Raw genomic sequence first — 27,810 nt, 5'->3', positions numbered from 1 at the left:
CAGGCACTTCAACAGTAGTACACCAAACAGCACACAGGTTCCTGCAGTACTTGGGACCAGATTTTTGGGAGCATCCACCAATCCAGAGGTTGCAGTAAGCAACTAATGGATTTTTCAAAGCACCTGGCAGGCAGGCATAGAAATTCTGTCGCCAGAGTTTTAAGAATCCCACTAAACACCTACCTGCAGCTTTAGGCACCTTGGTGCTTTGAGAGTTTGGCTTTAGGTCCAAGAATCTCCAAATAGATTGCTTTGGGATACCTACCTTCTTGCCTCCCAAAAAATGGATCAGAAGTTCAGAAAATCCTAAACATTCACATCATGAAGGGCAGTATCTTGTTAAACGTTTCACTGTGGCCGTCGTGTCTTGCACATCTAAATGTTTGAATTACTTTTGAGAATTAAGTTTAAACTGCTGAATTTCAGACAAGGTTTTCATAAAACTTTATTCTTGATCTTTTTAATAAACTTCCGAAGCCCTTTCGCTTTGCTCAGTGAGGTCATAAACCAGCACTGCTTATATTACAGTCATTTTCACGCTAAGGATTTGTTTTGTCACAAAGAGAACTATAAATTCATGGAATGAAGGTGGAAAGCAGAAAGGACTAATTGTGACACACAAAGCTTTCTGGTTATGCTCAGCAAACAGTTTGGGTTAAGATTTTAAAAACCACTTTATGAAGCTGTATTACTGGCTTTAATGAAAGCACACTTTTTGCAATGCCATACACTCCCAAAAATCTTGTACTCTGGATTTGGGCCAAACACAAAGCCTTTCTTCATTCCACTATTAATTATTAGTAGCTTATTTTTATTCTTTACTACTAAACATTAGTAGCTTTCAAATAGCAAACCAGATTAGAATAACCACCCCAAACATCCCACCCTGGTGGGCTCCATTTTCGGCATCAGTATCCTGGTTTATGCTATTAACTCATTTCCTTGGATGTGGAGGAGCTTTGTCAAATACTCATTTTTCTGAGGAAACACTTGGCAGAGACTTGAATGCTCACACCAATCCTCTCTCAGTTCAGTGACAAGATGAGTTCATTATTTGTGAAGTTTTCTAAACTGAATATTCCAAATAACAGTTTTGTGGAAAATTTTCACCTAAACAAAATTTTAATCCTGAGACTGTTATCACTGAGATGATTCACAGCTTTGGACATAAGTTTCATGGGAGCAAAGACCTTTCATAACTACTGATTTCTTTGGGATATTTCAATACTGGGGTGCTCAACATGAAACATTTGGAAGTGTCCAAATACCTGCAAACAGCTGTGAACACCATTCTTTGATAATCATGACATTTTGTAACATCCAGATGAATTCAAAAAAAAAAACACTAATTCTTGGCCTTCAACTTCCAAACCCCAATTCACAAAATTATTTTCCTTCATACTCTGCCCAAACCAGCAGGGAAACAGAGTGAAAAAAAATATTTTCCCAACATAACACCAAAAAAGCTATCCTATAATAAAGAAGCTAAGTTAGAGGAATTTGTTCAGAAATAATATTAAACATACTACAATAACACAATGTGTTGTCATTTCCTCTGTGCCCGTTTTGGAAGGTTGGAAAATCAATGCCAACATGGCAAAACTTCACTGCCATAGTGCAGTATCTCTCAAATATTTCTACAATCCTAAAGTCATTCTTCTCCCCTATGATGCCATTGTATTTGTGACATGGTGGCCAGCAAAGCAAATTGAAATGTAATGAATACTCATTAGTCATGAATATTCATTTCCTATTTGAGTGCTGCTGAATGTTCTCCTGGTACCTGTGAAGTTTCTGTCAAACAGGGGAGCTAAGCTTTTTTTACTTGCATGACTATTTCAGCTCCTCTGAGGTCTGGAGAGAAACCTCAGACCTCCAGCAAATGGCTGGTCAAACTCTCCAAATAAGAGTCCATTCTTATGGTGGTTGGAGAATTTCCATCTGAACTTTCCTCCCTTATGGGTCTGCTGTAACAAAACAGTTTTTTTATGTGCAAATCTGTATCAAAATTCAATTGCAGTTTTCTCCTTGTTTTCTTCCTTTTTGCAATTTTGGGAGCACAACTCTGAAAGTTCCTCAGGGAAATTCACAAAATGCTCTCTATCTTCATCCAGGTACTATTTTTCCATGAATTCATTACATCCTCATAACAATAGAGGGTAACAACACATCAGAGCTTGATGTCACTTAGATATTCTGGGGGAATGGCTGTTTGGGGGTATTTTATGTTATTTATTTATTTGAAAAACATAAAGAGCAGCTGCTCATGGGTAGAAACTGATACATCTTATCTTTTTTAAACAGAGGTGTTTCCCATTCCCAGTTTTCCTTTCTCAATTAAACATGACCCTAAATCCCTGATAAGCAACTGTGAACCAGGAATCCTTTCTAAATGTGGTAATTGGGGTACCCAAACTTGACTTTTCCAGAAGTATTTCCATGGATATTATGCAACAGCAATCCCTTCATTAATGACTAGAATACCTCAAATGGTATCTCCTAAGTCTCCTGCAGAAGTGTTAGCACAAATAGGTTACAAAATAATGTTTAAAAACAAAAAAAAAACCAAAAAACAACAACAAAAAAAAAAAAACACCACCAAAAAACTCCAACGTCCAACTTCATGCAATAGCTACGTTCTAATGGCAGAACTGGAATTCTGGAATCTCCTCGCCTAAACCAACCATTAAAAACCCATCTTTGTCATTTAAATCTTGTTTTCATTTAGCCTCAGACTAAAAATAAATTTTGAAAGATCAGAATTGCTGCAGGCAGATATTCCAAGCTTTTGAGTACCTCTCCATAATGGATGATTTATGACCCAGACAAACAGAAACAAAAGATTTTCTGCTTTTCGTTTGGCGTGACTGGCTGTGAGAAGGGCAGCTCCACCTACCCACCCACCCAGCTCTTGTGCAACTCTCAGTAATATCCAAGGAGGAATAAGGGACCTGGGCCTGCAAACAGCGACTCTGCTCTGGTGAAGATTAAAAAAGAAAGACATCAGCAAAATTAAGTGCACCACAATTTAGTTAACTCAGTTTTGGTTACCTAAATTGGAGCTGTGCAAATCCTAGCTCTGCCATGTTTTGCTGATGTGACAGATCCCAAGATTTCACTCCTGAAAAGACCATTTTGATCACCCAGCCTGACAATCCTGCATAGCACCCATCAGAGAACCTCACCCAGCAATTCCCATGTGAGGAATTACTCAAACCTTAGCCTCTCCCTGGCCTGGCATCCATTTTTTGGGAAAATAGCACATCCTTACTCAACATTTGCAACCCACAGAGAACCTGCCAGAGTACTGGAAACTTACTTCAGTGCTTCCCAGAGTTTAAATCTTGTTGGGATCATCATGAGTCTTTATCTACCAATTCTCTCAAGTAAAGCATCTTAACTCTCCTGGCCATGTTTTGCTCTTCAGAGGGACAGATGCTCTAACTCCACCCGAGTTCACATTCTGAACTAAACCAGTCCTGGTGTTCTCACTTGTTTTAGAAATTCCCTCTGATTATGAGAAAAAATTTTGTTTTGAGGGTGGCAGAGCACTGGACCAGGCTGCCCAGAGAGGTTGTGGAGTCTCTGGAGATATTCAAAACCTGACTGGATGGGATCATGTGTGACCTGCTCCAGGTGAACCTGCTCTAGCAGGGGGTTGGACTGGATGATCTCCAGAGGTCCCTTCCAAGCCCAACCATTCCCTCATTTTGTGGAACAGAATAAGTCCACAGGGTAGCGAAAAGGTTAATATTACACACTCCGTGAGGTCAAGCTCCAAGAACACATAACAAGCCATTATGTTAAAAATTGCCTGAATTTATGAGTCACTGCATTTATGAAGGAACCGATATGAAAAAGACAACTTGGCAAAAATAAAGAAAATTATTTCCAGCTTGAAGTTTTGCAATCCTTCAGTATATCAAGGCTCACTTACTGTTATTACTATCCATGTTGTGCAATGTTCTGAAAGTCACATTTTTTTCCCCTGTGTATGCATAGAGATGTCCAACAACCCAAGGTATTCTTCCTTCATAGAAAATAAATTAGAAAGCAGACATAACTCAGAATAACATACAAGATCCCCTCAAGTAGAGTGGTAGAATCCCAATATTTTTTTTCAATATTTCCCTTCTAAATAATAAATCAAGCCCACTGCATTTCTCTATATGGAGTGATATGATGCAGAAAAAGCGTGTGTGTTTATATTTTTCATATAATCACAAAAACATTATTAAGCTCAGCACTAAACTATAACAGGTGCTTCCACCCATGGATGAAACAAGTCAAACTTTAATGTTTCTTTGTTTAAACCCAGCTAGTGTTTTAATGCAGTAGTCCCTAACTTTGATGAATAACCTGAACCTATACCAACTATATAAAAATGTACAAAGTTTTGAAGATTAACCTGTCTCAACTTGCTAAAATTTTTGCTTCAGTCAATATTCTGTCTTGGAGTAATAATTTCATCAGCCAACACAGAGATAGGCACCACCAAGGAATTCAGTGTTAAAATGGTTAAAATGGTGCTGATAGGGGCATCCCCTTCACAACTCTACACACTGCCCAAAATCTAGTGGTTAAAGTTATGCCAAAGCCACTTAGGGCACAAGAAGGAGGTCACTAGGTCAGATTTCTGAGTCTCTTTCAGGAATCACCCACCACATGCAACTAAATTCACAGTATTCAATGTCTGTGCTCAACAATTCTGTTACAGCCAGACTAGAAATGAGACCTAAGGGCAGTCAGTCTCAAAGCTTTATTTTATATATTATGCTCTCCAAACAGTTTACAAGGTGGGGGGAAATTTTTCCATTTTTAATAATCTAAACAGAAAATACCTAATTCATTAAGGCACAGCCTAGAAATCATTTTTGCTTTCAAATCTGAGGACTCAGTGGAAAATCTGTGATTGTGCAGTCACCGAGAGCTCTCAGATGGCCCGGGATGGTCAGGATTGGCAAGAAAAGCTCTTTACATGCCCCACTGCTGACAAGAGGATCTACCTGTCATGCCCAGCTGAAGCACAGCCACTACTACTTTTTATTACCTGTGGGAAGTTTTGCACCTGCAGACAAAAGGCTGGAGTCACTCATTGCTGTCATGAGCTAAAACAACATTGTAAAAGCTTGACTGTCTCAGGTACCACAATAGAGTGATCAAATAATCCAGCCATCCACTATCCTCTCCAGTTTAAGGCAACCACTGGTAATGGTTTTGCTACATAATGACCTATTTTAGGTATATACACACACAGATTTATGTATATTTCATCTTAAAATAACAGCAGGGCATTGCTTTGGAATCATGGTTATCTCCACTTCCACCTGCAAACCCTGACATCACTCCTTATCATTTGTGTCTATTTCTACCCTGCATCTTTCATCTGCTGCTGCTGTTGAGCTGACTCAGAACCAAATCGTCAGCAAACGTCGCCGTCACCTAATTCTTCAGTGCTCTCCTATGGAGGAGGAAGGAAAAGGAAAAAGAAATAAAACTGTGCCTTTAAAAACCCCAAGCATTTAAGCTGCTTGTCAGTCGTCTTCCTGACAAGGCCACTTGAATGTATTCAGGAATATTTGCATAAATGCTCGCAGTGAGTTCACCGTGGCAGCTAGTGCTAATGGTACATAAAGTAATTTAGTCACTTCTCTTAGGCATCCTGTCAGGGTGATAAGCACCCCCTCTTTGCCTTGTTGCATATTAGATCATTAGATAATAAAGTGTTAGAGCATGCAAACTGACAGGGTCTCAGGGACTATCATTTTTCGAGGGCATTGCATTCTGCCAGTGAGGAAAAATAATAGAGAAACTGATGCTGCAATTGGCTTTACATTCTTGTAAAGACATTCAAAAGATTTGGGGAGAAAAAAGATTTTTTTACTTTGCAATGATATGAGAGTTTTAACTGGAAACTTTGCAGCAGCGGATTTATTGCTGGTAAACTCGAAAAGAGTTGTTACAAGTCCTGCCAGAACTCTCCCCTTCTATAAGTTCATCACTTAAATTTCATTGGAAAGATTTTGCTTTTAAAATTGACACCCTGGGATGAACTACAAGCTGAAATATATCCTACTGACTGGGGCCTGTTGGCTCTCGACTATACATCTTGCTATATATATATAATTTGGAAAGGTCAACCACGCCGGCTTTCTGGTTTACCATAAATATAAAACCAGTGAGGATCCAACTATTTGTGAATGAAAAAGTGATAATTATTGAAAACCACAGATTACTGTGGCTTACCCTATTTATACCACACAGAGATGGATGGAATAATAATTGGCCTCTGCCAGCTATTACTTTTAAAAGATAGATATATTTATTTGAAAGATGAGCTGCTTAACCCACTGGTATCGAGGGGGCAGCGTGTGGATATGAAACCATGATCTGGGGTCCTGGTTATACTCAGAGAAAGGAGTTACAAAAAGGAACTTTCACTTTACTGAGTGAAAAGTCTGACAAGCAAGATAAAAATAGAGGTGTGTTGGATGTCTCAAAAATAATCCAGGCTACCTGCTAATGAGATGGTGAAACCCAAATGTGGAGACACCAGGCTCCTGAGTGGCTCAGGAGGCGCAGCTTTCTTTCCAGCTTTTTGGCACCCAAAGTGTCTTTTAGGTGTCACATAAACTGCAACTCCATGTTTCAGAGAAGAAAACACAAGCTTGTAAGGAAAAATAAGCTGGATATTGTCTAAGTAAACTCAACAACCAGCACACCTTGCTACATCCTGTTTCCCCTTTCCCCAGCCCTCACAGTCAGGCATTCATCTCTATTGCCATCAGATATTTGTGTTCAGAAGTTAAACATCTGGAAAAGTCCACAGGAATACATTTGGTCAAGAGTATGTTATAATTAGATCCAAGATTTTAAAACCCTATGATGAGCAGTTGCTCACCAGAGCAATGAACCAGAGACAAACCATGACTATGTTCACTTCCCATCTCCTTGCTTATGGATACTGGTCAGGTCAATCTGTCCTTCCCCTGAGGGAGGCAGAAAAGCTGGGAAAAGGAGAGGCAAACAAACTGCCTCTGATTTTATCCAAAATAAAAATTCCAAAAACTGAAGAAAAATAATACATTTTGTGACTCGAACTGAAAGCAAAAATTAATTTCCGTGGAGGAAACTGTCATCTGTTCCAATGGGTCTTATCCAAAATTCAGTAGCATTAAGCCTTTTCCTTTCTTTTTATTTATTTATTTAAGTGTTTTAGATACCTAATAACATCACAACGGTTACTGGATTTTTAATTTTTTTTTCTTGTTTGTTGGACTCACATGTGCAGAGAATTCCTGGAGAGCAGGCCTGAAGGATTTAGGTTAAAAAGAAAGGCTCCACCAAGCCTTTGGGAAGAGAACAATTTTGTAGTGTGAAGGTTGCTATTCAAAAGTAAGAATTTACTAGCAGTTGCTTTATGAGCTTGCTTGAGAGGTGCCTGAGAAAGTAGATTAGAAAAATCACCTTTCCCACAAAATGTACACATGGAGATATTTTGCAGATGTTGACTTTTAATATCAGCACAGTAACTCAGGTGTGTGCAGCTACATAAGCAGAGTTATCTTTTTTTTTTGTTGCTTTTTGCCAACAGAATCCCTCAGGTTATAGGATCGGGAATGACAGCTGTGGTAAAATGAGACACCACCATGGCATGAGAATGAGGGCATTTATGTAAGAGAAATTAAGTACTGCCTCGACCAAAAACATGCACTGAGAAGACTGCAGTGAGGAAAAAAAAGAAAAAAAAAAGAAAATATGGCAACTACTTTAGTAGGAATATAAGAAAAATAACGGGAGTGTTTTTTTAAGACTAGACTTAATGGAAAGATTACAAAGCTGAACAGAAAGAAGTTTCCTTTTGTAATGCCTTCTTCTAATTAATAAAGACAGAGTTCATACATTCCTTATAAATTTCAGTAAAAATTATGACAGTGGTTTGTTTATTAAATTAGGTTGTTGGCAGGATGAAAAAAAAAAATTCTATAACATGAATTATGGCTGAAAATGGCTCATAGCCTACATAAAAAGTTAGAGCTAAATAAATACAGATGTAAGTTATGTTTATATAATGAGAAACGCTGCTGAGCTAAGAATTTTAGGTTAGTAAGTGTGAACTACAGACCCGATTCTGCAAACACTTATCAATACCCTCAGCTTCTCTGACACAAGAAGCCTCATTGATCCCAACAGGACCATATGTGAGCATAATCTTAAATATATGCATAAGTGCTTGCAGGACTGATGCCTGAAAGCATAAACAGAATAGAAAAGTATTTCCACAGGAATTCACCGAGCAGTAGAAACCCACACATTTTCCCACTTCTCAGCATTAATAATTTCTTTTAACATATCTAGTTAACATTTTTCTGAGTGGCATTTGCTTTCCCAGAGAAAATTTTATCTGGTTTCTTCAAACTCTTTGGAAAAATCTATTTAATTATTCATCAGATCCTTGGCAAATATTTGTGAAACAAACCAGCATAAAGGACTGGTGCCTTCTACACTCAGCTACTTCAATGGGAGCTGAGGGTACACATCTCTTAGAGGGAGCAAGCACCTATTGAATTTAGGATTACAAACAGCTTTGAAGACAAAGAGCTATTCTACCAAGCTGGAACAGGGAGAGGGGAGTGAAATGCCCTCTGTTTTTGTTTTGTTTTTCAGCAGTAGTCATCAACTTTGAGGACAAAGAGCAAAACAAAACATTAATCAAATCCAGATTTTTCAAAGTACATTTGCACTCAACAACTCCCATTTTAAGCACCTACAGTCACCAGCAGATGTTCCCTTCCAGGACCAGCTGACCTTACAGAAGAGATTACTGTCCCCAGGCTGCTTCCAGCCACGTGCCCCCATCCCACCCTTGCTGGAGTTTACTGTCCTTTCAGAAAAGCCAAATTGCCTTGCACCATTTCTCCTTCAATCATTTCAGCAACAAGCTGGATTGGCAAAGAGTGATTTTTTAAATGGTTTAATTCAAATGAACTTCATTGGCCTAGAGGAGACCAGAGAGCAAGCACACAACCATCCTAGCTGGCATGTCCATGGTGAAGAATAGCCTGGAGCAGGGAGGGGAGACAAACAGCTGTGGGAAAAGCAACGTCCTCAGCTGGCACAGCTGGAGCCAGAAAAGAACATTCATCCATGGCTTGAGTAAGCAGATGGATTTCCAAAAGGGCTCTGCTTTCATTTAGGGCAATTCAAAGGAACGGATGAATCTCCTAGAGAGCTCCACACCCTATAGATAGAAGAAATGCAATCCAAAATTTGGGTGCTGAGCATGTCAGAAAATATGCAACATCCTTTAGATGCACAGTCAAAAATCAGGGCAGTCTGGAAAAAAGATCGGACTTCAATTTTGCGTGCTTAATAGATGCAACCAACATGAAAAAAAAAGAAATCACCACACTTCACTGAGCCACAGGACAACCTCTGCACCCACGTTTGCTTACTTGTTTGTCATTTCACTACATTTACAGCCGGCCTACTTGAAAATTCTCCCCTTTGGTCTGGAGGTCAGTCCCTTTCAAATACCTGGCCCCAGAGGTATAAACGCTTCCAGGACAATTTTGAAACCAGCAGCCAGAGACACAAACCAAATAAATCCACATTTAAAGTAGCAATGCCAACCAATGAAAATGATTTGCCTACCATGTTCCAGATAAGAAGGCGTACCTTCCGAGGGATCGAGTCTTCGAGCTCTCCGCCCATGCTTGGAATTGTTGTGCACAAACATATTGTCCGACACTGCCAACACATGGCCATCAACGTTGACTGTCGTAGACACCACGACCTGCAAGTACAAGAGCAAAATGGAGGAAAATTTGGATATACCCATGCGTTTTTTAAGAAGTGAGGAGTGTAATAAACTCAGTTAAATAAATAACAGCTGGGAGCTGTAGAAAATTGCGAAGCTATTTCGCATAATAACTGGTGCTTATGCTGTACAAATCCAACAAGAGACGCTATTGATGAGTGGGTCTTTGGCATCGAAAGCTTTTGATGTAGTTTTAAGTCAAATTGCAGAGTTTGTAGCTGTGTGGCAGACGGCACACTGTTAACCATCATTTTAACAAGAGGATCTTTATTAAGTATTTTTTCCCCTATATACAAGGGCAGCTGTGTTTTACCCTAAATTATCCTTCAGTTTCCACGCTGAAGTAGATAGAGATGTTGACATTGCAAATGAGAATCGATTCAGAATAAAAGAAAACAAAAGTGTATTTTGTGAAGTTGCAACGAGAGTTGTTGCCTGTCTCGCCCCCACCCTTCTTTGCTGCTCTCCCCTCAGCACATTCACTGCAGGTTGTTGGACTTGCCCAAATTTCTTCCGAGCTCTATCTTAAGGAGTACGTATAGGCATGTTTGTGTACACACACACGCTTGACAGTGGGGTCTTGATCTGGAGAACACAACCCTATTCATCCAGCGTTAGAATTATTTGTATTTCTCAACTTATCTCAATGTCAACACCTGGGATTTGGTTTGAGGCAAAGTGAGGGAGACACAGCAGGACTGCGCTGGAGGCAGGATCCGACACTTCTGCTCCCCAGAGCTGCCAAGGATGGGAGAGGAGCCAGCCCAGCAGGGACAAACAGGTAAATGATGGGTCCAGAGCAGAAGACCCAGCTGCTCCGAGGTGTCCAGAGGGACTCCTCAACCCTGAGGCCCCTAAAGGAAATCCCTGTCCAGGCACAGGGCACATAAGCCACAGAATATCACAGAGAAACAAGTCCTTTGCAGAGCTGTGAGCTCATCACACCACATCCCCTCCTACCCCATTCAGACCAAGCAGTCTCACAGCCTCCCTGGCTTTCTTTCAGCCACCCCTCCCACAGCCTTTTCCCAACAAAAGAATGGCATTCCCAGGGTTTTACCCAGCCAAAGATTTGGCCTTCAGCTGGCTGCTGGTTTGCCAGGAGCACGCGTCGCCTCCAAGAACTTTGACTAAAACAATAAGAAGAAATGACCTACACTTCTCCTTACATTAAACAGGGAAAGGGATTAAAGACTGAAACCCACAGAGATATGTTTATTCATGCGACCTCTTACAACCAAATATAATAATTGTCTGTTAATTGCAGTTTCAGCTCCCACCTCATGCTTCGACATGTGAAACAGCAATCAGCAGCTCCTGTTTAATCCACCTATTATGTTGACTAATTAACTTTGCTCGACAGTTTATTTCTTCCTCCATTATCAGCCCCTGTCAGCCGCAAGCACAGTGCCGCAAAGGGGGACCTCAGCCCTTTTGATTGATCACCGATAGATTGACATGCAGATTAATTTAATTAGAATCACCTCACTTGAGAAATGAAAGACAATGGCAAGGGGGCTAATAGATCTGCTCTTATAATGAGGCAAGCCTCCAGAGCCAAGGCAGAGGATTTCTGATTTATTTTGCTGAATTCCCCAGTCGCTCTGAAAGGCTCTCGCTTTAATTGTTCTTGGTTTTGAGAGGCTTTAGCCTCTGAAGAGGTGAAATGCTTTACAAGGATTGGCAAACATTGCTTCAACTCTCTCAGGAAGCTGCTGCCTCTCAAAGTTGGTCAAATGGGGACACTTAAAGGATCGCTTACAACTATTCAATTTCATCACTTGAATTGGAGCTGGGGAAAAAAAAAAAAAGTGAAAGGAAAAATTTTCTATTTCTGGCCCCCAATTAAATACTCAAAAAGTAAGCAAAGACACTAAACTGCCTAGAGCCAATCCTGAAGTCTTTGTCTTGAAAAAGAGGAATACAAAAGAGAAAAGTTTACACCTAAAAGATCCTAACCCCATCCCTCAGAATGGCATTCCAAGCAATAGATTTTTGTGCATGTTTTAAGTGAAAGATATTAAAATACAGAATAAATTATTCAAGAGCTCCTACAGATGGAAATTTGGGAAAAAGAAAGCACCAAATACTACAGATAAGGTCTTCTGAAATCAAACTAAGGAGAGAATAAACCCAAGCCCTATATATAAAATTCCAAAAGGGATTTCAAAAGCAATTTATCCATTGAATTCCTGAGGGATAGAATAAGTTTATGATATTTTCAATAAAATATGATCTTATAGTAAGTGGCTTGGGGTTTGCAATCTTATTTGTGCACTTGCAACCATTGTAAATTCTTTGCAAGTGGGATTTTGAGCCAAACCCTTGGCATTGCCTGTCACAGCTCCACAATTTATGCCAGCTCCTTATCTTCTTCTAAGGGTCTGATTAGATGCATATGAAAATTTAAAAAATTACAATTAATAACAATGGCTACAAGATAAAATATTTTCCCCAATTCCAAAACCCTATAGGTACACACAGATTTCCTGCTGAAGCTGATCAATTCTACGCTGAAACCAAAACTTTTGAACATTTGTAGAAATGTTCAAAAATAGAACAATAATGAGTCAAGAGTAGTAACAGTAAGGTAGTTCTCAAACCTGTGAAAATCCTGTATCTACATAGCTGTTGCTATACATGCAACTTTCTAGGTAAGAACTTGAGGAAAAATCCTGGTGAGGTTTTATGTGAGTTAAATGACATTTAATTTTCCCCTCCTCATGTTTTCAAAACTGTTGATGCAATAGTATTTTGAATTACTTAACAATGTCTTCCTACCTCCCTCCTGAACAGTTTGATTTACTGTGAAGAGACCTCAGTGGTGTGGTTCTTTGGTGTCGTTAGCAGCAGAAACTATAAATGGAATCCCCAAGAGAAACTGCTTCCAGTCTCAGGAAACGCAGAAAAAAAACCCCTCTTATGTGTCTGTTTGAAAAAAAAATGATTATTCATAGTGCACCTGTAAGAAGCAACACGCTCTTACTGCTCAATTCTTTAAATGAAAATTCTCATTAATAGAGGAACACTGAACACACACTGCACTAAGGAAATATTAATGTCTCTAATTATTAACAGTGAAAAAATGCAGCTCGAATATTGTGTGCCACGGTTACCTACTTGGATTGCTGCAGAGCACTTACATACTTACAAGTTCTACTCATATTTTTTAATCTAAAAAAATACTACACTCTCCTCATTTTGATTTTGAAACAACTGGGATATGTTCAAGTTAAAGCACATGCTAAAACTAATTTGTGGAGAAATCATAAAATTAGGGGGAGGGGAGAGCCAGAGTATATGTGGAATGGGCACCAAGGCATCCTAAAACACAGACTGTAGCAAGAGGGAAAGGCACACTGCAGTTTAATAAATGATTAATGAGGTGGTGACACATTAATGTAAGCACAGGGACAACCAGGTCTGCCAAATCTCAAACCTTTCCAAATTTTGTCAACAAAACACAGTTTTAATTTGAGACAGGCAAACACGGAAAATGATTTTGAGCTTTAGCTTCAGCCCTTCATAGATTTTGAATTTAAATCCTGTATCAACACCAGGGGAGACAGAGGTATGAAAGAATGAAAGAAACACATGGGTTTACAACTTTCTTCAATGAAGTTGGCACTATCGAACGCAGTAACGTATCCCAGCTCTGTGGATTATTCTGCCTGCCATTAAATAGTTCAGTTTGTGAATACTTTGGAGCTTAGATTTTTTTTTTTTTTTTTTTTTTTAATATTCAGAGACCAGGAGCCTGGAGATCAAGCTATTTATGCACGTTTAGCACTCGGCCTGTTTATTTGGTATAGTACCTCACCTAATATATCAAAATTAAGCATTGCACAACTCCTCATTTTTAACCACAGCCCATTAAGCTTTGCTCACTGATTAAGACATACCATGCTCCTTGTGCTTTCAATTTTCTCCAGTGTATGGTGAGAGATCTGATATTTTTGCAATGTCCCCAACACCCAGTGGCAAAGGCAGAGAAAATCTGGGTAGGATGATTTCCAGGTTTGAAGTGTGTCCTAAGTGTTAAATATGTAACTCCAGTGCTTGCCACTCTCCTGAAAGCTATAAATGGCTCGAGCACATCTTTATTTTCATCACCACTTGGTGACCTCTTCCTACAATGTGTTGACTTCTTTATTCTAGTAACTAAAAATCGCTCTCCATTTAACAAGACACTTCAAAAGGTGCCTAACTAAGAGCACATAAGTACAATACATTCAGTAATTTTTCTCACGTGCTCAAGGACAGGCCGGGCACTTAATTACCTTGTTGAATTGGGCCACAGCTCTCACTGCTATTTTTCAGTCTTTTTTTTTTTTTTTTTTGCCTTTCCCTTCTCTGGGGATGGAGCCTTGCATGTCCAAATTCCATTATCTGGGATTCATGAAGCATCATCTCTGTCTCTTATGCAAATTTGCAATAAGACACAAGTGGCTTCAATTCAAACATGAGTGGCAGCATCCCATGGAGGCAAATGAGCAGCCTCTGCTGCAGGAGAGGCTGTGGTAACAGAATCAAACAGCATGGCAATCTCTAAGTGACTTCCAAGGTTTTCATAATAAGTGAATGTTTGGGGTTTTATTCAGTGACACAGCCTGAAAAGTTTCCTCTAAATTAAAACTTGACATGTGTCAGTTTACAAGCAATTGTGCTAAAACAAGAACAACAAGATAGCTAGGGCACCTGGGTTTCATTAATTACAATAACATGCAAAACTGTTTAGGTTGTATGAATGAGTTTTTAGTTCTGAAAGATCAAATCAGGGGAGAGTTCACTCATGACACGATCTACTCAGAGTGGTATTATTATTATTATTACCACTAATTGGGGCACTAAAGCCCATCCCATCAAGAATGATGACTTACTGTGATGAAGAATTCAAAACCAGACTGAGCATCTGCTCTGTGGGGTTTCTGGAGTAAAAAGGCAACGCTGGGCAAAGGTGATAATACACAACAGCACTAATGCTTTGTGCAATTGGGCTGATGAAACATTGAGATGAAATGATTTTCTCAAGGACAAGCAAGGAGTGTGAAGCACAGCTGAAGTGCTGTGTAGTACTTGACTTCTCCTCCCTGACTGTCCCCTTGTGCTAATAGAGACACAACCAACACAGGCAGGGCCAGCACTGCTCCAGCACCCACACTCTGCTGGCACTCCACTCTGCTCCAGTTGTCACATGCCTGGACATCTCAGACATGCAGAGAAATTTATTTCCTTCCAGGCCCACAACAGCTTTTATATCAGACTTATCACACTCCTACATTAGCAAGCAAAGTTCAGGATAAAACTTCTTAATGAATTTTTGATTGTGAGCCTGAATGAAGTTTCACACACAGGTCGCCGGAATCAATGCACACGCTGCCTCCTCCCTGTACTTTCTTAAGAGCTCTTGTAACAGATAATAATCAGAAAATTCCCTGTTGTAGGAAAAAAACCCAGACCAACTCTAAAATCTACTAAGAAAGGAGATTTTCCACAGGGCTGGTCCTTAGATAGTGCAAGACTCATGTCCTTGACCCTTCACTGATTCTCCCACCAAAACCACAATCTGCGTTCTAAAAACTTCCAGCAACTTTTAGGGACTGATGAATGACAGACCAAAAGTTGGATATATCTTTTGGCAGCTTCAAAGTCCAGCACAAGTAGGGGAATGAAGGAAGGGAATGTCTCCCTCTGTGTGTGTGTAAACTGAGTATGGTACCATTTAAAAGTATCTGGAAATAGCTTATTCTTATGGTTTTTTACCAGAACTTTGACATCACCACTGGAGACCTTTTAAGTCACTGGCAACAATTCAAAGGCAGCTGATAGCAAACACAGGGGCATAGATTTCACTTGGTTCCTACACAACACTGCCTCAAACACCCAGGAGCACCATATCATTGAGATACTACATGTACACTTGGTCCTTTTCACCCTAAGAAATGATAAATGAAGCTTGGACTCTGTAGAGCCCAGCTGTTTTATTTTAAGAAGTCTATTGCTAAAAGACCAACAAGTTCAAAATTTAAAAAAAGAGAAGGGAAGAAACAAAAGCAGCTATTGTAAAACAATAAGCCTGGGCACTGAAGAGAACGCTGCGAGCTTCAATGCCACCCTGTATGAGAGTAGGAGTGGTTCGCTCGGCTGAAAGTGATTAATTTCTTGAAAATGCTGAGGTCACGCTAATTGACATGACCTGTGTAATTAAGCAGTCTCTGTTTACACATGGAAAGCTCAACTGCTGTGAAGCTGGGTTTGTATGACAGAATGTCTTTACAAGTCAAGAGATCAACAACCTTTCCTATGTCCTACCTCCCCACCGACACAGCTCCTGATTGCTGTTCTGAGGGAACACGCACAGGCATTTCCATATGAAAATCAGCCTTGAGCCTGGGCGAGCACAGCCCCAGCAGAGTGAACATGTTGTGAAGCAAGCTCTGACAGGCCCCAGGGGTGACTGCTCAGACTAAATCCCCGTGCTGGTGAGAGTCCTTTTCCCACCTTCTCTTTCCGTGATAATGCCCTCTCCAATCACAGGAGAAACGTGACAGAGGGAGAAGTGTGGGGTGAGAAGCCAAGGGCTCTGCCTTGCTAATGCTAGCTTTTACACTGATTAACTTAATCCCTGTGGCCACATCTCACTTCTGCACTTCTCTGCTCAGAGGCAAATAGCACCCTTCTGCCTTCCAGCATTGCTGCAATTAAGCAGTTCAACCAAAGATGTTCTACACATAAATAATACTGTTACTTAGATAACATTCAACACTTTTATTGAAGTGCAACAATGCTGGAAAAGAAGCAAACAAGATCACGAGTAACTACAGAAAGCAGATATATTTTGGAGTTGTCTTTCTCCAGAGACTCATGTGGTCTATGGGACAAATCTCTTGTTTCTTCCTCAGAACCCTGAGGCAAAGCCCCACTGACAGATTCTCCATGTCTCCTCCCTGGGCTATATTCACTCCTCCCACCAAAAGAGAAGGTCCTTTGACTTTCTACCCCATATTTTCATTCAGCACATACTCAGGTAAAGCATTATTGCCACAGTCAAAGGACCATGTCTTCAATAAAAGGGTTGGAGCAACTACTTCTCAGCATTGCCACCAATTCACTCTGCTGCCAGCACTGGGGAAGTGCATGTACAGACCACCTTCCCAAGGGACAGTGATGTTCTTCATCCCAAAACGAGTCATGACATAGGTGGAGCATAAAAACAATGTCCTTGGCCATCTGAAGCTGTGTTGATATTTCAGCTCCCAAGCCTCAGTGCCACAAGCTACAACAGTGGGGAAATACCAGCCCAAAACATCCCAAGACAAATACACCCAGTGGTATCTTCACCTCATCAATGCACATTTATGAGTCTTTACCACTGCTCAGGAGTAACAACTGTAGCCACGAGTCTGATTTTATTAACTCCTCTTACACCTTCCTGTGCCCCAGCCAATAAACAAGGTGCTCACTCTGTGTCTGCATGAAAAGGAATAGTTCCCCACGCAGAGAGGAGTATCTCAGAGCAGGGCAGCCCCATAACTGAAAACAACAGTGAGCTCATTCTGATTTTTCCTTTTCATGCTTTTCCTTCCGGTGGAGATGACATTATCTTCAAGAGTGCTCTCTTCCAGAGCAAGAAAACCCAACTACTTCCTGCCAATTCTGCTGTGACAAGAAGTCCTCAGGCAATATTTTGTGACCTTATGTTTTTAGCATCTCCCAGTGAATTACTAGGTTAGTTTGGGTCAAAGTACTTCTGTCCCTAACAGCTGCTGATTTTTAAAGGAGGAAGCGTGTCCGACTGACCTGGAATCGACGCATGTCTCGAGGGTTTCCTGCATTTTTTAGGCAATTTTGGTTACATTTGAGGAAAAATTTCAAGAAGAACCTGTGGAGAAAGAGAAACAGACATTAATGTCTTATAAATAGGGTGTAGTATGTATAAATACGACATCTACACATTTGGTCCAACATAGACTTATCTACATCAGTATTCCCAACTCAGACAAATCACCCCCCTCCCCATCCAAAGAGAGAGTGGAGCTTGCATAGGCCCAATCTAGCAAAACAGGCAAGCACACCCTGAAACTTTAAACACTGATTTCATAGATCTGTTGTGTCAGAGCCATTAAAGTTTGCAGGATCAGTCCCTCTGTCACGCCAGGCTTGCTGCGCCATCCAGAGCAATGAGGAAGAGACACATCTTTCAGCACAGCAAAAAAGGGACAGAAGAATGCCAGATGTGAAAATTCCCTTGTGCATAAATGGGTTGGTTTTTTTTTTTTACAAGTTCTCTGTCACCCACGAGTTTTGATTTAATACAAAAATACTCAAAATGTTCCACAGAGTTGAAATCTCCCTCACAGGAATAAATCCAGTTTGTGTATAAAATTAATGCTCAAACAGTGGTTAGTGGAGCCCAGATCCCTGAAAGAAGAAGGGGGGAAGTCTTGGTCAAAAGAATGACTTCATGGAAAAATGAAATATTTTTGATGCAGCCTATTTCCTGACCATGCACAGGTCACTGAAGTAGCTATATGACCCTGACATATATCTCTAAGAAAAGACATTGCCTTTTACAAAGCCAAAGAAAAAAGCAAACATTTCACTGAAAATATTTCCTTCAGTGTTATGCATCAGTGGACTGTAAACTCATAAAGACAAGTCAGTGAATAATAGTGGGTCTCAGATTCCAGGCTTCCTCCCTGAAAGCCAAAGTTTATCAGCCTTTTGTCCAAAATAAACTACAGACTAAGGTCTACTAAAGCTCAGCCGTGCAAAGTTTAATCCTACAGCAAGTTTAAAGCCCAGTGTAACCAGACAGGGCAGCATTACATATGCAATAGCCATCTGTGACTAAGCAGTTCCTCTGCCCTGTTCCCATACACAGGAGTGGGGTGGGGAACAGTCTGATCCTGTTTTACTTTAAATCTGAATGGTAACTTTTGCAAGTAGCCCTCTTTTAGCACCCAAACTGAACACTAGGTCAGCAGAATTTGCACAGACTGTCACCAGGAAAGGCAACACTGCAGGGTAAACAGCTTCAGAAAATCCCTTTTTGATGAGCGGCATTCTTTGCCCTGCTCTAGTTGTGGCGCTGCCCCTCAACAGGGCAAGTTTTGCTGCTTGTTCCTCCACATCAAGAAAATCATACAAGGCAAATGGCTGCAACAACAAATTGAAACTATGAGGGACTGTTTTCATTAAAGAAATGCAGTGTAATGAGGAGGATTATCAAATGTGATGCTTGGGATTATCCAGGACTAGATCTCCTTGCCCAAGAAGTCTCTTCTAGACCTGAGCTCCTAAATAAGAGCAAGCTATCAACATAAAATAAACAGCCACTGCACAAGAACAGAGGTTTGGAGACAGTTTAAAGTAAAGAGCAGTGCAAGTCATTGCATTTCTCAATCAGGCAGGTTCTGATATTCAATAATGGAAAGGTGCTGCTATTTGTTGTACGTGCGTGTCTTTTTAAGCCGCTAATGGCCAGCTGTGACAGCCTGACTCAGATTGTGTAGAAGGAGCTGTCAGCACAAATCTTGGCATCTCGGATCCAGACAACTGCTTGCCACCAGGCAAGGGTTTGTACTCGTGCCAGAATGGATTTTGAGAGACAAGCAAATAGGGCATTAATTCCGCCAAAGAAAAACGAAAAGTGGGGAGAGTTCAGGATCTTACACTTCAGATGATGGCTTTCCTGTCAACAGCTCGTCATTTAGCTCATGAGCTATGAAGGGCACAGACATCAGATCCCTCTTGCCCTAAGCTGGCCCTGTCTCGTGAATCGCTGGCAGGATTCGGAGACCACCCCTCCAGACGAGATTGCTCGCTGAAATAAAAAGCCTGGCCATCTGTTGGGAGGCAAAGACATCCCTGTCAGCTGGTGCCTACAGCCTCAAACAAGCCCTTATGTGGCAAAACCTCTCAGAGCCACTCACTCTTTGGGGAGAAGCTGCCCGGGGCCTACTGCGGGATTTTGGCGGCTTCGCCAAGGGCCGAGTCCAGCAGTTGCCCACCTGGTCTGCCACAGCCCCAGAGCAACACCCCGGCCCTGAGGGGAGCTGGGATGTGGAATAGTTAAAGACAGCCAAAAATTCCCATTTTGGCTTTGCATAGCACATGAGCAATGGGCAGTGAGGGTGGTGGGCTGATTCAAGAGCCTCCCAAAAAGATGGAAAGCTCTTGGTGAAGTTCTCTGGAGAAGCACTGAGCCTTCCCTCGCCTTACAAAGCCTGAGCTCATGTCAACTCAAAGGCTTGAACAACCACTGAAATACAAGAGTTGGCTTTTGGGGTCTGCAAAACCCTAACCCAAAGTTTTGCAGTCTAACTCCATTTACACTGTGCTATAACCCCCAAAGGCTACAGAAGTTTCACCAAAATAAACTGCAGAAGAAATGAAGCTCATCTGTTTAAACCTACCAAAACACCTCAGGCAAGCAAGCAAGCAAACAAAACTTCCTTTGAATTAAACCAACTCCAGAAAAAAATTAACTTGCAAAAATAACAGCATTTTCAGAGGAACGCAAAGCTTACACAGCCAAGTTCCCTCACTGCATTTTTAGCAAAAAAAGTCACCAGTTTACAGAACACATTCTGCCAAGCGCCGTATTTTAATTCCACTGAAAGACAAAACAAACTATAGAGCTGCACTTTGTTTTGGAACACACCAGGGCTGGAGTCCCCCTGGCCACATGAAGCTTCCCACACTCATCCAGACAAGAGCTGAGCAGCTCCTGGGCTGGCACCACACACCCCAGCTGATGGAACCCCCACCTTGGCAGGAAGGAGGATGAGAACAGATTAAAACAAGGGTAGAGCAGAGCAGTTGGATTCATGGGGCTCAGCCCAGGCTCTTGGTTCCTGCTTTAAACTGCTTGTTCAGGTGCCTTCATCATCACAAGCCTGGTCCTGCCAGCGTTCCTCATTAGCAACACTTCACTCTGCAAATATTTCAGATTTGGATTGACAGGACTGGTCCAGGAAAAGTGCCAATAGAGCTGAGCTCTTTGTAAGCATAAACCTCCATCCCCATTTGTTCCCATCGAACTTCTTCACAGTGGTTTGGTTTTTTCAGTTCTAACTCTCCTCGCATTTGGCAGGACTGGGTACCATTAATGCTAGCCACAGAGGATATATAGCATTAATACTCACTACTGGGGTCTGAAATTCATTTCCAAGATGAAAAAAAATGTGTAAAACACAGGATAAATAAAATCAATAAAATCAATAAAATCTTCAACTCTCTCTCCAAACTTATGTGACTGCTGAACACCCACTCTTCTGCCACACAGGACTCGGTCATCAATTATACTTATTGCTACCATTGAAGGGTTTGGGGGTTTTTTTTTTGCATGAATCAACCAAAACATAGTTTCTGACTCCCTTGCTGGCTACTTCCATCCCTGGTGTGAAGAGCATTTGTGCATGTGGAGCACAGAAACACAATCCTGCTCCGTGCCAGTCAGCTCTGGTCCAGAAACACAAACTTTTTACAAAGCACTTGGATTTACTGACTCGCATTGGTATTAAACCAGAGAATTCCATGCATCACCCGTCATCCCACAGACACATGGTTGGAACATAAGGAAGGGAAGTTTTAGGGAAAACCAGTTAATTTTAGATTATATTTAGGTGTCCTAAGATGCAGCTCAGGGCAGACTGCAAAAACTGTAATGTACTACTATAAATCCCTGAGTAACTGCAAGGTCCAGTGTAGAAATACACCCTCTGCTTAAATACAAACCCCTGGGCTGAATCAGGCCCCAAACTAACATGAATTTCTGTCTGCCAGGCAAAAGCCCTAAAAAAATATGTTATTGGCCCTTCTGGGAATGTTCTCTTCTTTTCTCACAATTCAATAGAAATTCCTTTTTGGAGATGTTGTTGGGTTGGTTTTTTTTTAACAAAACTGCTGCAATTCCAAAAAGATGGTGGTGCCAGTAGCACTGTGCTCTCACCATTATCCTCTGCCCTCTGCTAGGGAGAAACTCTACTCCAGGCCTGGTTCCTACTGTTCCTTCCAACACCTGAAACCAGCTCTGTCCTCACTCCTGCCCCTTCCATCCTCTAATTCCCCTTGTTCCCCTGATGGATTTGGTGAGCACACAACCACCTGGAGGTCACTTCACTTGTTTAAAATGCTCCCTGCTACTCCTTCTGGCCTTAATGTCCATCGCACACCAAATCCTTTGGGTTTGTGCAACACCCTCCCCAGCAGCATCCTGCTCTTTGCCACTACCACAGGGATTTAAATTAAACACATGGCAGAAATGGAAATCCGAGTAATGAAGATGTAAGAGGATTTTGCCTCCCTGCTTTTCTTGCCACTACAAATTAATACTCATGTTTATTAAAAATAGCTGAAGAGTTAAATTAAAGAAAGCAAGCTCTGAAATTATCTACGTTGGCTCTTCTGTCACTCCCCTGAAGGAAATTTAAAGGAACTCAAACACGAAGGCTTAGCAGTAGGATTTTCTTGCCATTGCCACAATAAATATGTCTGTGGAAGGAGAAAAAAATAGTTGGAAAGAAGACCTGCTGCATTCCTGATGCTGAAGAAAAGCTTGTTTGTTCCTGATACATTGGAGAAGTTGTTCAAGAACAGTTCCTCCATGTGAAAATATGACAGCTGTCATGGTGCCAAGGTCAGCCAGACCAGTGGCTATCCAGAGAGTGAGTGCTGGTTATACTGCTCAGACCTGGCTAGGGCAAAAAAACCTGACAAAACACACCTTTTCTGTGGTATAAACACATTTGATAGAAAAAGGGCAACTTCAGACTCCTGGATGAAACACAGCAGTAAGTATATGTGGGTTTGTAAAATTAGTAAAACCGAAACACAAGGGCCAGGGCAATAATTAGCAACTTTCTATCAGATAAAAGGATTGCATGCCCATTCTGTACGGCACACCAATTCAGCAGAGTACTAAATATGTGCATAAATTTAAATACACAAGCAGTACTGATGGAGACAAAGGTACTACTCACATACTTGAGCACGTCGCAGGCCCAGCTCTGCTGTCAGCCCGGTGATGCTACAAAAACAGTTGTCTCAAACAACCTCTGATGGGTATTTTAGCTCTGGTGAAAACTTGGCATATCAAGAGGTACCAAAGCCAGTACAAGGGTGAGTCCAGATGTCATTGCACTCCCTGCCACTGCTTTGTTTGCTTCTGCAGGGGTTTTTTTGGCACTTTTCACACACTTCTCTCTTTCTCTATCTCTAACTTCTCCTGCAACTCCTGGTAACAAGATCTACTTAGTAATTTGCCACTAAAATAAAAATATAGAGAGAATGCAATTTCATTTGGAAAAGTAAATAATCAAAAGGTAGAGAAAGTAGGTTTAGATTAGATACTAGAAAAAATTGTTCCCTGTGAGGGTGGTGAGGCCCTGGCACAGGGTGGCCAGAGAAGCTGTGGCTGCCCCATCCCTGGAAGTGTCCAAGGCCAAGGTGAACAAAGCTTGGAGCAACCTGGGCTAGTGAAAGGTGTCCCTGTCCTTAGCAGGGGGTGGAATAAGTTGAGCTTTAAGATCCCTTCCAACCCAAAACTTTCTATGATTCTGTGATTCCATGATTTATGAAATGGCCCTGTAGAAACTTCAGAAGGACAAAGTGAATTGTTTTCCCTTTTCAAGTTGACTATCAAAACTCGTATTTTAAAATGGAATTCCAAACTTTTAAAAACTTAGGCTAAAATAAAGCTTTTTTTTATTCTGAACAGCAATTTCTTTAATTTTCCAGCATTTTAAAACTTTACTTGAAGATTGTTTTTTGGTTGGGTTTTTTTTTCCCTGCAGGCTTTTTCACATACAACTCCCTGATCACGTCAGGTACCTTATTCACAAAAGAATAATTGAGACTTACACTGATATTTACCAACATGAGGCTGAGCATGGAAATCAAATATAGGCATGGGGAAAACCTCCTATTACCCACATGTTCACAGCTGGATTTTACTCAGCTCTTTAGTCAATAAACAGCAGTAGCTACCTTTTGTGGCACTTTTACAACAGGAAATTTATTCTGCAGAATAGAAATTAAGCACCAGATACAGCCATCTAACTCTCTTCTAAACATAACCTCTTGAGTTGTCAAACATCCTAAGAAAAGAAAAAAAATCCCAAATCTGTTCTCTCTGGATTCAATGTTCTTACTGATTGAAAATGGAAGCCAAATCAGACATGCATTTTGCATTTATGGGATGCTAAGCAATTCACTGGTTTACAAAACAAACAAACACCAAAATTAAAAGCATGAAAAATTATTTACTTTATTAGAAAATATATATCTTCCTCCTGAACTGCAGGAAAGGTCCAAGAAAAGCAAAGTGATGCAGAGAATAAACCTCTAGCAGTCAGAGCCTGTTGACTGAAATTCTTCAGGCAGTGCCATAATAAGAGAACCAGAATAATAATAATAATAGTAATAATAAAGTTATTTTTGTGAACTTGCTGTGGCTGCCGGAGCTCCAGCACCGCCAGGGTTTGCTGTTATCAACACAGTAAATATTCAGCTCAGAGCAGCAAATAGCTGAGGAGGCACCCACATAATCACCAAATCAGAAGGCAGGACTGCCCAAACCAGCCTTAAATTACTCATTGCTCGCTTCAGCAAGTGTTCCCAGTCACTTTTCCTCAGGTCTGTGTGTTCTGCACAGCGAAGCACAGCATATCAATTTTTCATCTTGCATCTTCTGGACTTCTCTAGCTCCCTGATACTGAGTTATAATGCATCACAGAAATTTAGAGTAGTTTGGGAAAGTGCGTTTGGCATTTTCTCCCATGAGTGAGTTAAAATCCCAGAGAGACTGTTTTGGTTTCTTTTCCCAGACTTTTAATAAGAAAAGAAGAAGATAACACCACTGAAAAACAACATCACAGAACAGAATTAAGAATAGTCCAGAGGCAGGTTTGAATGCTCAGTTTTCTGTAATTTAATTTTGCCCCCAGGTCTGACTTTTTAATATTTTTTTTTTCCTTAAAGTAGTGAAAATCTGAATTTTCCTATATCTCCTGACTTGTGCCCAGCTCCAGTATCTAAAATTTTTATTACATGTGAACTCCAGCTGCCTTTCTATCACAAACAAAAAAAAAGTTGGAAGGAGTTTATACCATCTGTGTACACGGGATACATAGGGTATTTTTGGTTGATGACAACCATTATAAATAGCAAAATAGTAATAATAAAATTCAATTAATTTGGTTCAGTTTAACCACTTTTCCCTTCAGTCTTTCCCCAATTCACTCCTGTTTCACCCCTCAAATATTAGGCCATAAAAGTGGGTTAACTATTTTTAATTTTTACTGAAGACATTAGACTTCAGTCACTGGAAAAAACTACAAACCAGCCCTGTGGTCTGTCATAGTTCACACAATGCCAGTGAATTAGCAGCCCTGCCAGAGTCATACTTTAGCTAAAAGAGCCTCTGTTCAGTGTAAGTGCTGACAGATAACAGCAGTGCTGTTATTGCAATATGATACCAGCATTTGGTTCCCTGCTTCCTCAAGGTAAACTCCTGTAACTTTAGCATGGGCACCAAAAAGCAGCAGTGGTATCAAAGTCGGGGGATGTTGGAGAGCAGGGCTAATCCAGCCCTCTGAAGCTGCTTTCCTCACACCAAACAGAGGGCCCTAAAACATGTCACCTCGAGCTGGGGGTGCTGATGACATATTTCTTTCACCAGCTTACTGAGAAAGTTATAAAGATTCACATGGTAAATATTTCATGTGTGGGAAAGTCACATTTCCCTCCTTTCCCTGGACCAGGAGCATGTAAATCACCTGCATGTAAAACTGTGTGCAACCTGCCTGCACACACAATAATTAATGAATCCTCAAATAACTGACCCCAAGAATACCTTTAAATAACATTGACACACCAGTGCCATCACCCAAATCTGCAAAACCCCGAGGCTGAGACCATTTAAAGGACACGTCTGAGCCTCTAAAGTGCTGAGAAAAATTTCTGCACAAGCAGAAGATGAAGTTCTACTCAAACCCCATCTGAACAGATGCATCCTCGAACATTTACACCAGGTGTAGACATGATCTTACAATGGTGAAACCTCCTGAGACCTGGTTCAGAATCTGCTTCACTTTGCTCTCAAGACTTTTTTAAAGTGGAAGATGCTTTATGTTAAAAAAAAAAAAAAAAAGAAAGGGCAGGTGGTCTGAGACTGACATGGAAATTATTTTTGACCAGATTTATGTGTAGGATTGGTGGCCTGAAGAGAGAAACAACCAAGATGCTTTTAGATCTCTTATTTACATTAACCCATGGTATATAACAATAAAGAGTCAGAAGAACATAAGAGATGAAGAAAGTGATTATTGAGTAAATTCATGTCTCAAAAACATTAAAAATAACACCATCCAAGGAGTTTCCAGAGAAATGCAAGACAAACTTCTCACAGTGCTGTGTGCCCATGAGATGCTGACTCTGGGCAAACTCAGGGGCTCCTGGCTGCAGCTGCTCCAGTACCTCGAGATCACTGCCAGCAAGATCTACATTGCAAGACTGTGGGATTTACTGCTGGGATGACACCCCAGCCTCAGCTTCTGCATCACTAAATCCTCCAGAGAACTGCAACAGCAATGGCCAACTTAAAAACATGCCTGTAAATCTCCTGTTCACACAGTCCAGGGTGGAACTTACCTCACCCAACCCACCTCAGTAACTACAGAGAAGTATTTGGGAAGTGTAATATGGAGAGGGATTGATTGCATCCCCTCCTAAGACAACTTACGCTTCAAATAACAAATTAAACGTTTGCTTCAAGTAAAGTAGCAGCAGTGAAGGACCTTAAGTGGGGGAGGAAAAAAAATCACAATAACTTAATAATTTTAAGTTATTAAAAGCTAACTTTTAATAAATTAAAAACTAAACTGATCTGAGAACCCAGTCAGTCACTGACAAAGGACAATCGGACAGAGATGCTGCTGGGAGATGTGATTTTACACTTTTATGGTTCTTTTAAATAAAGAAAAAAAAAACAACTACTAAAAAGAATCTTTTCAATAAACTAGCAGGGGTGAGTCTAGAATTAGCTGTCCAGAAAAAAAAAAATATATGCAAATGTACATTTGTATTTACACAAGACAAGATCAAATGCAAAAATGTTGTGGAAAAAAGTCAAGTGCTGCCTTCAGCTCCTGCCCACAAGCTGGACATTCCATCCAGGGGTTCCCATTGTTTGATGAGATTTAAGAGAATAAAGCCCTCGTTTCCTTTGCAGCAGGGAGCTCTGGCAGTGAGCACAGGATCCGGAGTGCAGTGGCTATTTTGGGAGCTGGAAGGAAGCAAGAGGCTGTTCTGTGGAAAGGCGGAGGCACTTTGAGCTGTGCGTGCAGTGGTTCAACAAGAGAAGATATGCCAGGGGTACTTGAAGGGGATCGTGAACTGACTCTAAGTATAAAACACTGCAGATTTGTGTGTGTGTGGGCAAGCAACCCAGACACTGTAAAATTCATTGGGATTTACCACAAGAGGGGAAAGACTGAAAGAGGAAGGGCAAAAGAGTTTCTGATGTGCTGGCGAAGAGGATCACCCTATATGTAATGCTGGAGATGTCATCAATAAATATTGCATATGTCTGCTACCTTTAACATGACATTGAAAGAGCTTAATTAACCTCTGCAGGAGACATGTAGAATCCAATCATATCTGCTTATGTTACAAGTTTTGGATTAAGTGCTTCAGATCTTTTCTTAAAGCAATGAGCCTTGAATATGTAGGAAAGAAACGTTTGCTGATGTCCTCTTCTCCTCTTCTGTGTCAGAGAGATGTGGGAAAGGCATTGTAGGCTGTAGCTGCAAAGTTATCTCTTGCACCAGTTGGGAAAGGTGATCCAGCTAACAAGAATATTTTCTCCTGCCCTTGAAGCCCACCACCCAGTAAGGGTACCCAAGCTGAAAGACAAAACCCCAAAACTGAAGTGGAATTCAGATCAGGACGCTGGTGACAACTTAGAACTGGAGCAAGGCAAAGAC

The 27,810-nt window shown here is 40.9% G+C and overlaps 1 protein-coding gene across 5 annotated transcripts in view; it reads right to left on the bottom strand.

Moving 5' to 3' along the window:
• Positions 1-27,810, bottom strand: part of EBF1 (EBF transcription factor 1) — a 268,071-nt gene that overhangs the window by 79,192 nt on the left and 161,069 nt on the right. For 3 of the 5 annotated variants that reach the window (XM_069028727.1, XM_069028728.1, XM_069028724.1), the window contains exons 7-8: positions 17,621-17,702; positions 9,679-9,796 (exon numbers count right to left, since the gene is read on the bottom strand). In XM_069028727.1, the coding sequence (XP_068884828.1) occupies positions 9,679-9,796; positions 17,621-17,702 (200 nt within the window). Of the gene's footprint in view, positions 1-9,654; positions 9,797-17,620; positions 17,703-27,810 lie in introns of all 5 variants that reach the window. The other 2 variants (XM_069028725.1, XM_069028726.1) reach the window with 1 other exon arrangement.

Source organism: Aphelocoma coerulescens, chromosome 13 (genome assembly GCF_041296385.1).
Source record: "Aphelocoma coerulescens isolate FSJ_1873_10779 chromosome 13, UR_Acoe_1.0, whole genome shotgun sequence".
Taxonomy (NCBI): Eukaryota; Metazoa; Chordata; class Aves; order Passeriformes; family Corvidae; genus Aphelocoma; species Aphelocoma coerulescens.
The sequence above is the reverse complement of the archived record's forward strand: the minus strand, read 5'-3'. Positions and strand labels throughout refer to the sequence as shown.